General features: G+C 37.9%; 1 protein-coding gene across 1 annotated transcript in view; it reads right to left on the bottom strand.

Annotated features, from left to right (window-relative positions):
• Positions 1-2,449: 2,449 nt before the first annotated feature.
• Positions 2,450-14,751, bottom strand: part of TOPAZ1 (testis and ovary specific PAZ domain containing 1) — a 38,587-nt gene continuing 26,285 nt past the window's right edge. The window contains 8 exon segments of the mRNA XM_027897872.1: positions 2,450-2,544; positions 2,547-2,622; positions 4,985-5,180; positions 6,446-6,629; positions 7,680-7,883; positions 8,901-9,065; positions 9,872-10,037; positions 13,987-14,087. Of these exon segments, the coding sequence (XP_027753673.1) occupies positions 2,450-2,544; positions 2,547-2,622; positions 4,985-5,180; positions 6,446-6,629; positions 7,680-7,883; positions 8,901-9,065; positions 9,872-10,037; positions 13,987-14,087 (1,187 nt within the window).

The following is a 14,751-nucleotide window of genomic DNA, read 5'->3' as shown; positions in this document are numbered from 1 at the left end:
AATGCCCGCGCACGCCTCACGTTGCCTTTGTTCTGCAGAAACAGAACACCGAGGGGCGAAGAACCAGCCGTGAGCTCTGCGGTCCCGGTGGGAACGCAACAGCGGTTTTCCTGCAATTACACAGGATCAGGTTGTAAAAGACCTCTGAGATCATCGAGTCCAACCTATGACCTACCATGTCAACTAAATCATGGCATGAACTGCCACGTCCAGTCTTTCCCTGAACACCTCCACCTCCACCTCCCTGGGCAGTCCATCCCAATATCTAATCACCCCTTCTGTTAAGAAATTCTTCTTAATGTCCAACCTAAACCTCCACTGGCACAGCTTAAGTCTATGTCTGTTAGTAATGCTCGATGTACACATCTATTTTTCTTCCAAGATCGTTGCTGTCAAAGTGCAGCTCATACAGGGACATGGATCCTCAGAGCAAAAATGCCTGTTGCTGACAGTTTGAAAACAAAGGGATATTAACTCCTAGGGATTGGAGTTATTTGCATGCAATCTACAGCGTTTCTAGGCAGAAAAGGTTAAAAAGAGGACTGACAAGGTTTGGGAACTAACTGTAGTTCAGTGAAGCTTTTAATCAAGTTAGCACTCTCACAGCCCTTCGGGGATTTTCTTCATTTCCATAATGTGCAGCATGTTTTTTGCTTCCCAACAGAAGCCAATCAGTTATGTAAGCAAATTGGTTGCATAATTATGTAGATGAAAAAATAAATTTAATTGATTCAACAGAAAAGCGTGCTGTTCATTACACCTGGGATTTCTTTTAATTTGCTGAGGAATAAAGTAGATTGGGAGAGGTCATCAGCAAGCGGGCCTGCCAGCTACCAGCTCCATTGCACAGGGTACGTATTCCCAAAGAGAGGCCTCCTCCCCCCACCCCAGCAGAGGAATTAATTCCAGCTTTTTAGTTAAGTCTCAGCACTTCCTGGGCTGATGGGAGTAGTGCTGTGGCTTTACCTGATCGTGTTACTCCCTATTTGTACCCAGGACACAGCCCACTGGCTCAGCAAGAGCAGCACAGATTTCCAAACTGAAAGTTTGTTTTATGCCAGGTAAAATTACTGCCTGAAAAAGTTTGTATTTTGACCGCTTGTCCCCTAACAGAGGAGAATTTCAAGCATTCTTGTTGCTTAATTCTAAGTTGCTACAAGCAGCAAGGGAGCTGTTTTCTCTGCTCCTTTGTTTCTGTTTTTGTCCTGGATCTGCAGAAGGTCAAAAAGTAGCATCAGTTTCTTGGAGAAACTGTACCATCACAGGCAATGGTACAGAACTCAGACCAATCGTGTCAGTATTAATTTTTGATACTGCTCATCATTCTAGCTATTTCAGAAAAAGTTATGCAGAAAGAGTTAAGACTGGAAAATGTAGACCTGGGATTTGCCAAAAAAATTCCCAAAAAACTTAAATCCACAATGATGCAAGATGCATCTGGAGAATTGTGAAAGGACAAGAGATGTGAAGCAGTCATTGCTTTTAATGTGGCCGTATTTTACTAAGCTGTGGAGTATGGCATTAAAATTTTAGTAATTAAAGTTCTATTACTATACCAGGGACATTTTATTATTTTTCCTCAAGTGAAACTCTCACTAACATTCAGTTTAATTCTTCAGTAAACTGAGCACAGCCTACAACCCCGGCTGTAGCCTCATCTCAAGTCTACAGTTAAAACTGGAAGCTGGCCATCTCCACAGCTGGGAGTTTCAGCCCAATTTATTCATGAGCATTTGCTACACTATGTGCTCTGGCGTGGTTATAAACTGCATAGTTTGACTGATTTCACACTTTCTTAACCTCCTCATGCAGTGTATGGTATTTCAGATTACTGTAGTAGCTACAAGATATTAAACTGTCCTCATCTACTTTGCTGTTTCCCTATCCTCCTGCATACCTAAAAATGTTAATTACAGGGATCTGAATAGAATTAAATAATTTCATGACAATAAAGACTCTCAGATATCTTGAATATTTTATATAAAGAATAAAAAAACATTTATTAACATCTTAACAACTTCTCCAAAGGGACCCCCCCCAAGTGCTCTTTATAAAACACAGTATCAAGCTCCTACTTCCAGCTTTTCACCTCCATCCCCCATGTGGGTTCAGAAACTCTCAAAACTACCAAATGCTTTGAAATAAAACTGTGGTAAGTCTTTCAAACCCCATTATTCTGTTTTAGTTACAAGAAACTGTCCATACCTAACAAAAGTAATCTTTCCAAGAGTATACCATGTAAATCAGTGAAAACTGAGAAAAGATTTTCACAGAGGGAATTTCTCATGCATCTAACAACATTCCTAAGCAGCACAGCGTAGGAAAGTTTTTTTTTGTACATTTTTCTGTCTCTCTCCGCAAAAAGGTACACATACATTTTATTTCCTGTATAAAAAGTTTAATCAAATTAGTTGCTTAATGTCAAACACAGATGTTCTTTCAGCTTAACTTACACCTGGGAAAAAGCCAAAAATATGGATTTTGTCAATATATCGAGTGGCTGGCTCTGCAAAACTGCATTGTCTCTATTGTACTTAACTTTTTACTCAGAACATTTTTCCATCTTTCCAGGCTTGCTTCCATTCCACACTGGAGTTTTGTCTTGTTTGGCACATGGAATTTCTGTTACCAAAATACCGAGAATGTTACTCAAGAAACCTTTCGATACACATCAAAATGACCAGAATTGAATTGCATTTCATGTAGACTCAGACAGTACAAAAATGTGAAATACAGGACTTAACAGCAAAGTATTTTTAATTGCCTACTGATTTTTCATGTATATATATATTTGTCATGTATCTATATTTCTCATGTGTTTTGGATTTTTTTTTTCCTAGGGATGATCTAAGTGAAAATTCAAGGTTGCTTTATAGTGGAAAAAATTCTGCTGTCTCTAGAACATCCCAAGATTTGAAGCCATACAGATTACAAAGAGAATTTTGTCCTTCTGTATCTCTCAAACACAGTATTAGCCACATCTGGTACCACTTACAGAAATGTGGGATTTAGCTGAGGGTCAGAGAGCCTCTGATTCCAAGGGAAATTAAGCTACAAAGGATCTTACAGAAAGTAATTAGCAAAAATTACTTAGTTTCTCTCTACCAGTTTTAGTTCATTGAAACCTTCCAAAACTGCTTGTCACTAATGCTGGAGTGGCCTGATCACTTCTCACCCAGTCTTTCAGCTCCTGGGAAGCACCTGCGATTGGATTTAAGCAGGTGGATGCCCTTACAAATGGCAGAGCCATCTCGCTGAACACCAAGGGGTGGAACCCCCAGTTTGTTTGAATTAACAAACTGTAATTAACCAACTGTACTTCAAGAAATTTTGAGGTAAGGAGCTCTGAAAAAAATGCCACCTGATTGTTATTACTGAATCCACCCTTTCTTAGAGGGAAGGCAGATGAGATCCTCACAGAAGAACAAAAACACAAGAGCCTCTATCTTTGCAGTTTTTCTGTACAGGAGGCACAGGAGGAAAGTAGTGATCTTGGCTGTCATCGCATTCAATCCTCTCTCTTCCAGTAGCAACTCCCAGACAGACTGGATGAGCAGTGGTATTGAAGAAGGTCAGAACCTGGCCCTGAAGAAGGTCAGGAATCTAAGAACTGATAATCAGATTCATGACATCAGATTAATGGCACGAACCTTAAGATTAGTGGCAACCTCCCCCAAAGAGAAGCACCGACATTCCTTCAAAACCCTCCGCAACTATCCAGTCCTAAGATCATGGTGGCTTTCATAATTCAGAGGCACAAAGGACACCTGCAATAATGTTCCTGGAACTGGGAAGAGACTTATGCTGCCCCAAAGGAGGGAGAGATTTTTCCAACATTGAAGTCTTATGCCACGTGAAATTCTACACCCGAAAGAGCAGAACTGTTCAGAACAAAAAGCTCTGAAAGGGATGGAGAGCAGGACCAAAAGAGCTGTACTACTGGCATGTTTGTGCAGGTTGGTACTAACACTACACAAAGTGGGGAGCTCAGGCAACTATCAGCTTTGACAGAGGTCCCACTGATTTGCCACAAGAGTTTTTCTGATATGAAATGTGTGTCTCTTCTTACTCAGGCTGCAGATCAGAAGATGAAGTGTGACTTGAGCAATTCACGTCCGAATCTGATTCTGAATTTGCAGGTGGGAAAAAAGAAGAAATCCCTAAGAACCAAGAATGGTGGCACAAGCTTGCTAGAAGCCTCCATCTCATCGTGCAGTTGGCAGAAACTAAAAAAATGGGCAAATCCACCTCCCTCTAACAGCATAACCAAGGGAGAAAGTAAGTTTTCAGTGTATACAAATGTGAAGCTACACACAAGCTATTATCAAGATACAACTAACCCTTTATCTGTGAGCAACGTGTGTCTGTGAAGAAAGGTATACTAAGTCAGGCATATCTCAAGTGATTTTGAAGTTATTTTAGTCTCAGTGCTTTTTACTGGGCTCTTGGAGTAAGGAAATTAACATCTCAGGTACACACAGATGGGTCAACATCCTCACAAGTTACTGTGAAGAAGACAAAAGGACACATATATTACTTCTACAGACTGTGAAGCAATGTGAAAAATGTCTCACTCAAGAACAGCAGATACACTCAATCAGTGCACTTATCCATACTTATACTACACTTACACTATCACTTGCTGGGAGAAACAAGTTAGTACTAGATTCTCTGTAAAAAGGGAGAATGTAGATTCTGAGGCTGCAGCTTCCTCAACATCTAACGATGCCATTACAGAACATCTATATAAGTCAGTGTGACATTTATATACCCAGTGAAAAAAATTACTCTTTTTGTGCTACTATCCGCATTATCATCAATATAAGCATTTAAAAACACAACTTGAGTTTGACACATTGCTGTTAATCTATAAGGCACAGTCTGAATACAGTAGAAACTACCTTTATTACTCTGTGTTAAAGAATCATTGCTTAAACCATTAAAACCCCAAAGTCTTAACTATTTAATGACTACTGAGCCAGACCTCCTCAGCCCATTTCATATTCTCCTGAAGCCATTTTAGAGCAGATGAAAGCTCCAGGCTGTAAACTTCTTCCATATTAACATTCATTGTCAAATGCTTAAGAAAAAGCTTTGGATCAGATAAACGAGCTGCTAGAATCAGTCTCTCCACTGCCACTTGATAGGCACTGTTATTCTGAACTGTCTGATCTTCACACCTGTAAGAGAATTTTCACAAACACTAAATTAGGTACCATACCTTGTGCTGCTTGCCTGACACTCTACTGGAAGCAAGATTACAGAAATATTAAAATAAATCCATGTATTCACTTCACTGATAATACATTACGTTAATTTCTAGACAGATTTAGATTATTATTCTGAAGAATTAAAAAGTTAGAAAAAGTATATTTTTAACATATTTACAGTAATGAAATGTAATAGGCTTTAATGTCAGTGCAAAGTAGCTCTGCAATATTCACACTTCATGAAAAAATGTTTGTCTCTGGGCTGGAAAATTCAGTAAAGGAATGCAAACCATTTAATGAACTGGACATAAGAATTCACATACATGCTTGAATCCAAAAGGTTTAATCATTTTTGGTATGTAACAGCTTTTGGAACAAGGCTCTGCCTGTGTGACATGCCTATAGTTTTTAGAAGAGCAGAACTTACTATTTAAGAAAACAAGCAGAGGTACAACAGCATACATATGAAAACAAGAGATAAAAACCACATTTATCAAAGGAACAAAATTAAGAGGTGCATTCCTTGGAAGGGACGGAGAGGAAGGAAGACAAAGTACTAAAGTTTTGGAGATGCATGTATTCATAGTTCTTAACAAATGTAGCTTTTCTATGCAGTTTTACATTTTGATGCTGAGCCAGTCAATCTCAGAGAAAAGCGGGTCTTGAAAAATAAAATTACAGGTATAACCTAGTGGCAATGTTGGTGGTTTACAGACAAAAGAAAAAAAGCCACAAAGTACATTTTTCATCTGCAGGTATTAAGACTCACAGAAAGGGGAAAAAGAAAACACCAATAAATTTAATATTGAGCTATCCCTCATAAAGAAAATTAAATAAAATGGCTTCACACACTTTCCAAAAAACAGCCAAGAAATGTTAAGAATTGTTTTTTGAAAGAATTAACATTTTGACTGTGCCCTTCTACTCCAGTGCTTAACCACAACACAACAACCTATATAGCAAGGTCTCAAGTTATCCCATTTTTGAAAATACAGTAAATTCTTAGTGCAGTAGACACACTCAGTTTGGAAACACAAGCCAATATCACTCTGGAACAACTACTTTCTGCTACACATGTGTAGAAATAATAATGATTAAAAAAAGCCAGTTCAGAAACAAAGATTAAAAGCAAGTTTAAAACCAAGCATCCTCTTTCCCAGACAGTGGAAAATAGGATCTCTTGCTAACTACCTCATCACATGAACAATCAAAATGGTACATATATCACAACAGACCTTTTCAGTATTATTTGAAGAGTCTGACTAGTAGTCATTGGACTTTGAATATAACTGGCATTTGAAACAAGAAATATTTCAATGGCCAACAGCATCTCAACTTCAGACAGGTAAGACGGAATCTTCAAAAGTCTGTGGCATGAATTTCCCTGCAGCTGTGGGTAGCAACCCAGTGATAAAGCATCTGAGAATAAATGCAGAAACATGAGGAATTAGGACCACCAGTACTGAGCATAGATCCGTTTTCTTCTGTGTGTGACTAAATGTGGGAAAAACCCAAACCCTTAATAGATTTTACTATTTCACTGATGAAGTGGCCTGATTTGAGAACTTAGCAAACAATATTCACACATAATATTCACTGTTGTAAAATCTTATTTTTTTCCATGAGTATTATCAGCTGTGATTAAAAAGCTCTGATAGAATTCTGGAGACACAAAGTGTATAATACCACAAGTATAACTTAGGGCAGGTCAGACAGAAGCTCTGGTAATCATGACCAAAATGAGAGAACATTTGAACAGCATCTCCTGCTTTGTTCCTCTAACTTCTGTCAAGGGATCCTAGCAATCCAACCTATATATCCAGCATTTTAGGGGAAAAAAAAAAAAAAAGAGATGAGGAAATTTCAATGTTAAAAAAGAAGAAGAGGGATGGACTCAAAGCAGACTGCTAACCACCACAGTTCTAAGACAGAATCAAACAGTAAATAATGCACAATGTGGAGAGACAACTCTTGGTGGACCCAGCAGAGTGGCACACACAGTATTATCTTAGCTCAGAAATGGGGAGTTGAAAACAATTACTGACTACTAGCTTTTAGGAATTTTCTTATAGTTAGGATAAACTTCTTAGCCAGACTTCCCAGTCTTACACATTAATAATTTTAGCACCACAGGTCTAAACAGATGTATAAGGAAATATAATTTGCCTAGATGAAAAAGTGAAGATGATGCAATTTTCAACCACTTCAAGGGTTCACATTTCTGAAAATCTGAAACTGAATATAAAAAATTAATTTTATCAGAATTACATTTATTTTGTGCCAGGTAGTATGCAATGATTCTTACTTTCAAATCTTTCCTAATAAATACTCCGGTTACAAATAAATTCCTGATAGTTACACAGAAAGTACTGTTTTTCTTCTTACCCATTTCTCCCCAGCATACTGAGATGTTATGAGCATATTATCCAAAGACTGTAAGGGGACCACATTGTTTAAGAAGCCACTTACTTTTGTAATATGTCCTAGCTTTCGACCACAAAGAACTCCTTCCCAAAGCTGTGATTAATCTTCTAAGTAAAATAAAATCAATAGCGATGTTTTTTGAAAGCATGAAGTCTACTGCAGAAGATGAGACCCCAAGGCTCTTGTTCTCAAAACAGGCATTTATCAGCTTGTTAAAAAGGCAGCTGTACTGAGAAACATCTACAGTACCTGAAATGAAATGAAGAATATTTACGTAAGTCAAATGCAAATCTAATTGTAGAATCACTTCCCAATCAGTATTTAAATGAGGAGTCTTGCTTCTATCAGCAAAATGGAACAAGGCTGGGATAACACAAATGCTTTATTCATCAAAAGTCTTTTCATACACTCATTCATTCACATTGTGAAAGAGAAGTGTTAAGGTCCAAGTCATAATTTGGTGCCAAAAACAATCGGATCAGATAAGAATTCATTCACTTGCTCAAGCCTATAAATATAATCTTCACCTGATCTCTCAGGCTCAAAATTTCTACCAATAAAAATCACCTTAGTGCTTCCAGTTCTGCTTCTACTCTGAACTGTCCCTTTCCTGGCAGGACTGAGCCCTGTATCCACCTCATGCCTCAAAGAACCAGATCCTTTCAGCATTCTCTAAGTAGATGGTCTTTCAACCAACCTCTCCTAACACTCCTATAAGCACATACTGGCGAGACCTACACAGAGGAATCAGCTGATGTTTCCTCAGTGGAGCTTAAGTAACTACACATCTCATTTTAAAGTACATGTCCAAAATTTGCCAGATAAACTGAGTCCAAAAGAGTACTTAGCTCTTAGCATGGTATGTAAAAGATGTCTAGGTTAGCTGGCTCAGTTATAGAAAAAAAATCCCTAAGGCATTCATTTGAAATTAAGATAAAACTAATCATGCAAATTATATCCCTATTAGTTTTCATTGTATAGACTCCGTATGATCCTTAAAAATTTAATGGGTTTTTCCTGTTGCCCTGTGTAATTGAGTCAATTGGAAAAAGAAGACAGGTGTACAGACACTGTGTGTATTCGTGAGAGTGCACGTGCGTGGCAAGAGCTGCAGAGCACAATACGAATTTAAACTGACACAACACTCTGGAAAAAAAATAAGGCTTGTCTAAAACCATCTTACTTCTTCAACAAATTTTAGCTGGAAAATAGAGAAAGAACAGTTACATTTTTATGTCTTAATATAGTACCTTTTTCTTTACTTACCAGAATGTTTTTGCAAACCTGGGAAGTTCTGCAGAACTTCAAATGCCTGCCTGTACAAACTCTTACTCAAGTATTTGTGCACTAGGGTATGTAACAGATTGTGTCGATTGACGATGTCCATTTGATCACAAGGCCACAACGGTGCATTTGTGGTCCACTCTGACTCTGTGGCAAACAACAGTGCAGTGTTATTTCTATGAACTGAGACTGCTGGGTGCTGAGATTTTTGGCCATTAAGAATATCCTGTAAACTGTAGCATTACACAAATTTCAGATCTGCACAGAAAATGCACTTCTAGTTATTAATACTTCATTCCTTATGACAAATGCTCCTCTGATGGATTCTCTGAACCTTTATATTGTAAAATATTGTTAAATATCACAGAAGTAAAATGGACTGTCAGTGGCATATATAAATATGTAAATATCTATGTACATCTTTAAAACCGAGTAGCAAATTTTAGATCCTAATATTTATAGAATACATTCTATTCTTTATACTTCCGAGTTTCTTCTCCTTTCAGCAGATCAGAATTCCAAAAAGCCAGAAACAATATACCATTTAACTGCAGAAATGCGGTGCTATTCTAAAGCAATATGAGGATACTGATAGGCATAAAGAAACACTGCATCGGCCCAAGCCTGAATTTTTTTGACACTGAATGTCCCCTGGCTCAAAGGAAGTCTACGTGGGGCAGGGTCGTTTTCCAAGCTGCACTCCGCCCTCATTAGAGCGGACTTTTGAGTAGAACGGTGTTGATACCAGACTACTGTGAAAACTTCTCTGAAAAATATTATGTATTATATCATTTCTTATACATATCAAGAATACTACTAACCAGTAAGATGGATCACACTTGCTTTTGTTGTCCCAGTATTATTAACTTTATTTAGTAACACAGACCAGCTTGTATCTTTCATCTGAAATTTGTCATAGAAGTGAACGGTTCAAATTTAAGTCAAAAGCTTACCTCTCAGAACCCTTGTCGCTCCATCCAAACTTCCACAATTAAGAAAGATTTCTGCAGCTTTATTAACAATCTGACACCTTGATGCTGACCTCCCTGCACCTATAAGCCCTTTCAAAAGTGTAAAATGTATCTGTAGCTCATGCAGTTTATCCAAAACCTTCCTTCCCTAGTGTAAGAGGAAGAAGGGAAAGGGGGAAGGTCAGAGAAAGCAGTGGTGTCATCAGTGAACCAGGAGTGTATTTACACACAATACAGCAGATTTAATTTAGCAGTATAGGTTTATAGGCATCAGTTCAGTTATCCAAACTGAGCCGGGGGAAGTCTAACAAAACTTCTAAAGAAGGGGTTTTTTTTATTATGTAGGCAAAAAACCTCGACCAACCCCTCGTTGAAGAGTCCCCAGCACACTATTCCCCATAATATTATTTCTATTATATAATCCCTATACAGTATTTTTAATACACTTTGTAATTAATTCGTACTTGTTTAGTTAATTTTTTTACTTTTGATTCCATTCAGCATTACACAATCTGCAAAATTCTAAAAAGATCATACAGAGAGTTTTCTTTGTGCAGTAAAGCTCTAATTGTTAAACTGAAATTGGTACTCCAGCATAAGCCAAAGCAAACACTGATAGTTGTATGCAGCAGGACAATAAACTGGAAAAAGTTGGGCCTATCTGGCCAACAGTGTAACAACCAACAACTTGGTTGATTGCCAAGATTCCAGACTGATTTTTAGACTAGTTTCCTACAGAAGCTTCATCTTAACTTTTTGGTTGTCCTTTTCAGTCAAAACTGGAAGAAAGGTAGCAGTCTCAAAGATAATTAAGATCTGACAAATCTAAAATAGATGATGATGAAGTCAAGGTGGAATACCAAAACAGTGCTGCCAGCAAGGCAAGGCCAGGCAGAATTGAGTACTTGTCCTGTCTGGCTGCACCTTGCCTGTCACGCAACATGGACCAAGCTCCAAACTAGACGTGTTTCAGCTCTTGTTTAATGCGTTCATCAACGAGGAAGCAGCTTATTAAATATTGTGGTTTTGTGTGAGCATGCATTGTGGTGGCAGAGTAAGGGACATGGAGGCAGAGGGAAAGGGAAGTGCAGGAGAACAGAGAAGCTGACAGAAAATGAAACTCACTTATTAACAAGCTCATGATTTGAAAATGCTTTATGCATATGTACATACATACTGTGGACTGGCACATGCTCAAAACTGGAGACTTTTGAAGCTCTACAGGTATCTGCAATTGTTTATCTCAGCATAACCCATAAAAAACACTAAAAGTATCACTGCAGTTAGAATTTAGTGTGAAGAACCTATTCAACTGCAGATGTATGCAGCTGAAGGGGAAACTTACATACCAGAAAGACTCAGATGAAAGCAAAATAGAAACTTGAAAATCCAAGTGCAAACCAGAGACAAAATATAAAATTTAGGAGGAACTACATCTATTCCACCCTTCTGGCAAAAGGTGGGGCCACTGAGAAATCTTCTTTATAGGAAGATGGAAAACATGCAGCTATAAACAGAGAAATGATCTATAAAGGAAGGGCACTCAAAATCCAGTTACGGAATGAGATCCTTAATTGGACCAGAACCTCTGACCAGTTCTCTGAAATATTAAAAGGCTGGAAAAAACTAAACGATAGTAAAGTCCTGCAAGACAGGAAACAGATGAAATAAGAAGTGGGTTAAATAACTGCCAAAGGAGCATTAATACTACAGGATTCTCTACAAGTACATATCCAGAAAGCAGTCTAGTGTTGCTTGAAGAGCTACCTCCATGGAAAACATATTCATCTTTCAAATTTTCATGTTTTTTTCGAAGTACATCTGTTTTGTGTAATTTCCTTACCTCCTACAAAGAATATTCTCTTCAGGACCAAGGAGCATACATATTTCCCCCCTGAGAGCCACCAATCATCAAAGCTACACAATAAAAAAGGAATTTGATGTTCACAAAAGAAAAGTAATCTGAAAAGCATATCTAGAGTTTCAGACAGTCCAGCATATTCCTAAAATGGCACAGGGCATGCCCTAAAGCCAAAATTAATGTAGGCAGAGCAGGAAGAGCAAATCTGTCACTATTTTAATTTCTGGATCATGTTTTGGACAAAAGTAGATACTAGCCCCTAACCACAGGATTAGAGATTTTTCTGATACATATATAATGGAATGAAACTTCTTGGAGAGAGGTAGAAATGACAGATCCCTGAAGCAGAGATCAATTTGGGACCTGCCAGTTCTGATAAAAATCATTCAGAGCAGAGCCTCACTCACATTCCCATATGGTCAGCACGGGTTGTCTACAAGGCTATTTGAGGATTTTGGTCAGCAGCCTGCTGAAAAGTGGATTTGACACCTAACACAATATTCTCAAAGAAATAATGATCTTTTGCTCTAGACATGAAAAAAATCATAGTATTGAAAGAAGCATCTACTTTTGGTAACTCATGCTGCATGAGAAAAACACTACGCATGCTTCTGACAACTTGGACCTCTGAAATTAGGACATGAAGATGAATCTCCTTGGAATATTAGGCGTTACGCAATCCAAACATCAGGATCACCCTTAAGAAGGATCTGGAAAACGCTAAAATGTATGAAGGCATACAAATACTATATGCTGAAGAAGACAGCCAGAACCCAAGCCCAGCTGAACTCTTCAATGGGTATGTGAGCACTATCACTCCTCAATGCCAAAAATTTAGATCATCTCCTCTATGGTTAGGAGTACCTTAACTGTTCTAACTGCTACGTTTTGTATAACAAAAATACCTAAAAAAGTTCTAGTGCAGTATTACGTAAGTGCTAATGCAAAGACCCTCTCTCCTTCCCTTTGCTTTAAACAGTACCACACTGTGCTGTAGCTTGACAAGGACCTGTTAAATTCAACTCAACAAGCTGATGCTGTGAAATTAATGATTCATCAGAACAGGTGTACTGCTTCTAGACTAGGCACCTCTATCAAATATCTCCTGTGACTTGGCTTGACCAAGAGCACAAAAGACCATTTAATTCCAAGGAACCAAAATGGGTTCCTTGATGGTAATTCACAAAAAAATCCCAACCCAAAACTTTAAGAGACAAAAGGAAGAAGACAATGAGAGCATTTCCTTCTGTTCATAATAATTCATGCTAGAAATCCTCTTGTATGGGATGAGAAACATCCCAGTACAGCATAATTATTAGCTGAAAGGATCAGGCCCAAGTTCAGAATTTGATCACCAAACAAAATACACTCCAAAATCACCGGTGGTTTATATTATTTCTTATGCTGTCACTTGTCATGTTACATTGTATAAGAGATACAGTCTGGTATACACTGCTTCCTTCCAGGAAGAAAAAGATGAATTTAACATTGAAGCAGATCTTGCTACAGAGAAATTACAACCAATACTGCATGAGGCCTAAGGAGCGTAAAACAGCCAGTCAAAAGTCTGGTCTCTTAGCCCTGGTCCTTTCTAATATCTGACAGCAAAGAAAGTATTGTAAAGGGTATTTCTTTGTGATGTCCAAGTTTTGCAAGATTTGCAGAATTTAGAAACTTAGATTCTATCAAAGAAAAGCACTTACAATGGCATTCTGAGGAACAAGCAGCTCAACAAGAGCAGCAGCAGCCTTGCTGTGCTGCTCTTCTGTCTTTCTGGCCTTCTTGATTCTATTTGAGGTCAGAATGCAGAAGCACCAGTGCAGGAAACTGCCGAAACTTCTCTAAATATCACTTGAGTTGTGAGGTCTCAAAATGCAGCATAATTGCCAGACAGAAGAAACAGACATTTCTGGGAAACAATCCCAACAGCATCTCACCCTAGAACATCAGGAAGACTGCTCTTCTAGTTCAGATTCAACCTCAGCTCAGAAAAATCACAAGCTGAACCTGAACAATCAAATTCCTAGGTTGCAAGACAAAGTTACGATGTGCTCCACAGAAGCTCACTGCTCAGAAAGGCACAGTGAAATGCTTTGATCCAGCTGGACAATTAAGAAGTACTAAGATGGTGAGGAGGCAGGTGGACCCATTCAACAGAGAAACACAGTTTAACACCTAGAAAAGAAATTACGACTTTTTTTTCCCTTCAAGTCAGGTTCCTATAGTCCAAGTATACCTTTGTCCACTGCAGTGCTTTGTGATAAGAATACATTACACTTATTCCAGTCCTCCCAATGAAAAGTCTGTCTGCTTCATTAGGTTGTGAAGTTTTCATTACTGGAAAGAAAACAAAAAGCGTATTTTTTTTTTTTATTTTACATGTAAATGCAGTTCAAAAGAAATTAAACGCTTGAAAAACACAGTCATTGTAAAAATATCAAATCCGTGTTCTGAAATACTTGCCATTAAAAGCAGTAACCTCTTAACACTGGAAGTAGGGTAAGTAACTATAGTTTATTCAGACAGTATTTCATAGCAGTTTAAGTAATCTATAAAATGCTTGGATGTATAATGGCATAATTTAGCAGCATTATTATTTGTAAAGGAAGCTTTACATTTTCTGCCAACATGAAGAAATTTTGGTAATTGTAGAACTGAGTAATTTACAAGTTTTTCCAAACATATTGTACGTATGTGTCTCAGCTCATTCAGCTGTGGGAGTATTTTTTGTACCATTAGAAAATAAAAATAAATATTTTAAAATGTAGTGTTTATTTAATATTTATCTTGTATTTGCAATTTCTATTTTTGTGTATGCTTTCTAATGCATTTAATATACCAGTGCAGTGGTACATGTATATAATTTATAAATAAAAAAATTGGGGGTGAGTGTTCAAAAATCTTTTACTGACAGATGCCTATCAGTCTGGAGACCACTGCTCTAGGGAAGGCAGACTAAGTGCCAAGCTCTGCCAGAATATTCTCTCTGTGTCACAACTGG

Source organism: Empidonax traillii, unplaced genomic scaffold, assembly GCF_003031625.1.
Source record: "Empidonax traillii isolate 1590-97213 ecotype Southwest subspecies unplaced genomic scaffold, ASM303162v1 scaffold19:size3308961, whole genome shotgun sequence".
NCBI classification, from domain to species: Eukaryota; Metazoa; Chordata; class Aves; order Passeriformes; family Tyrannidae; genus Empidonax; species Empidonax traillii.
Note: the sequence above shows the minus strand (reverse complement) of the source record. Positions and strands in the feature narration are given on the sequence as shown.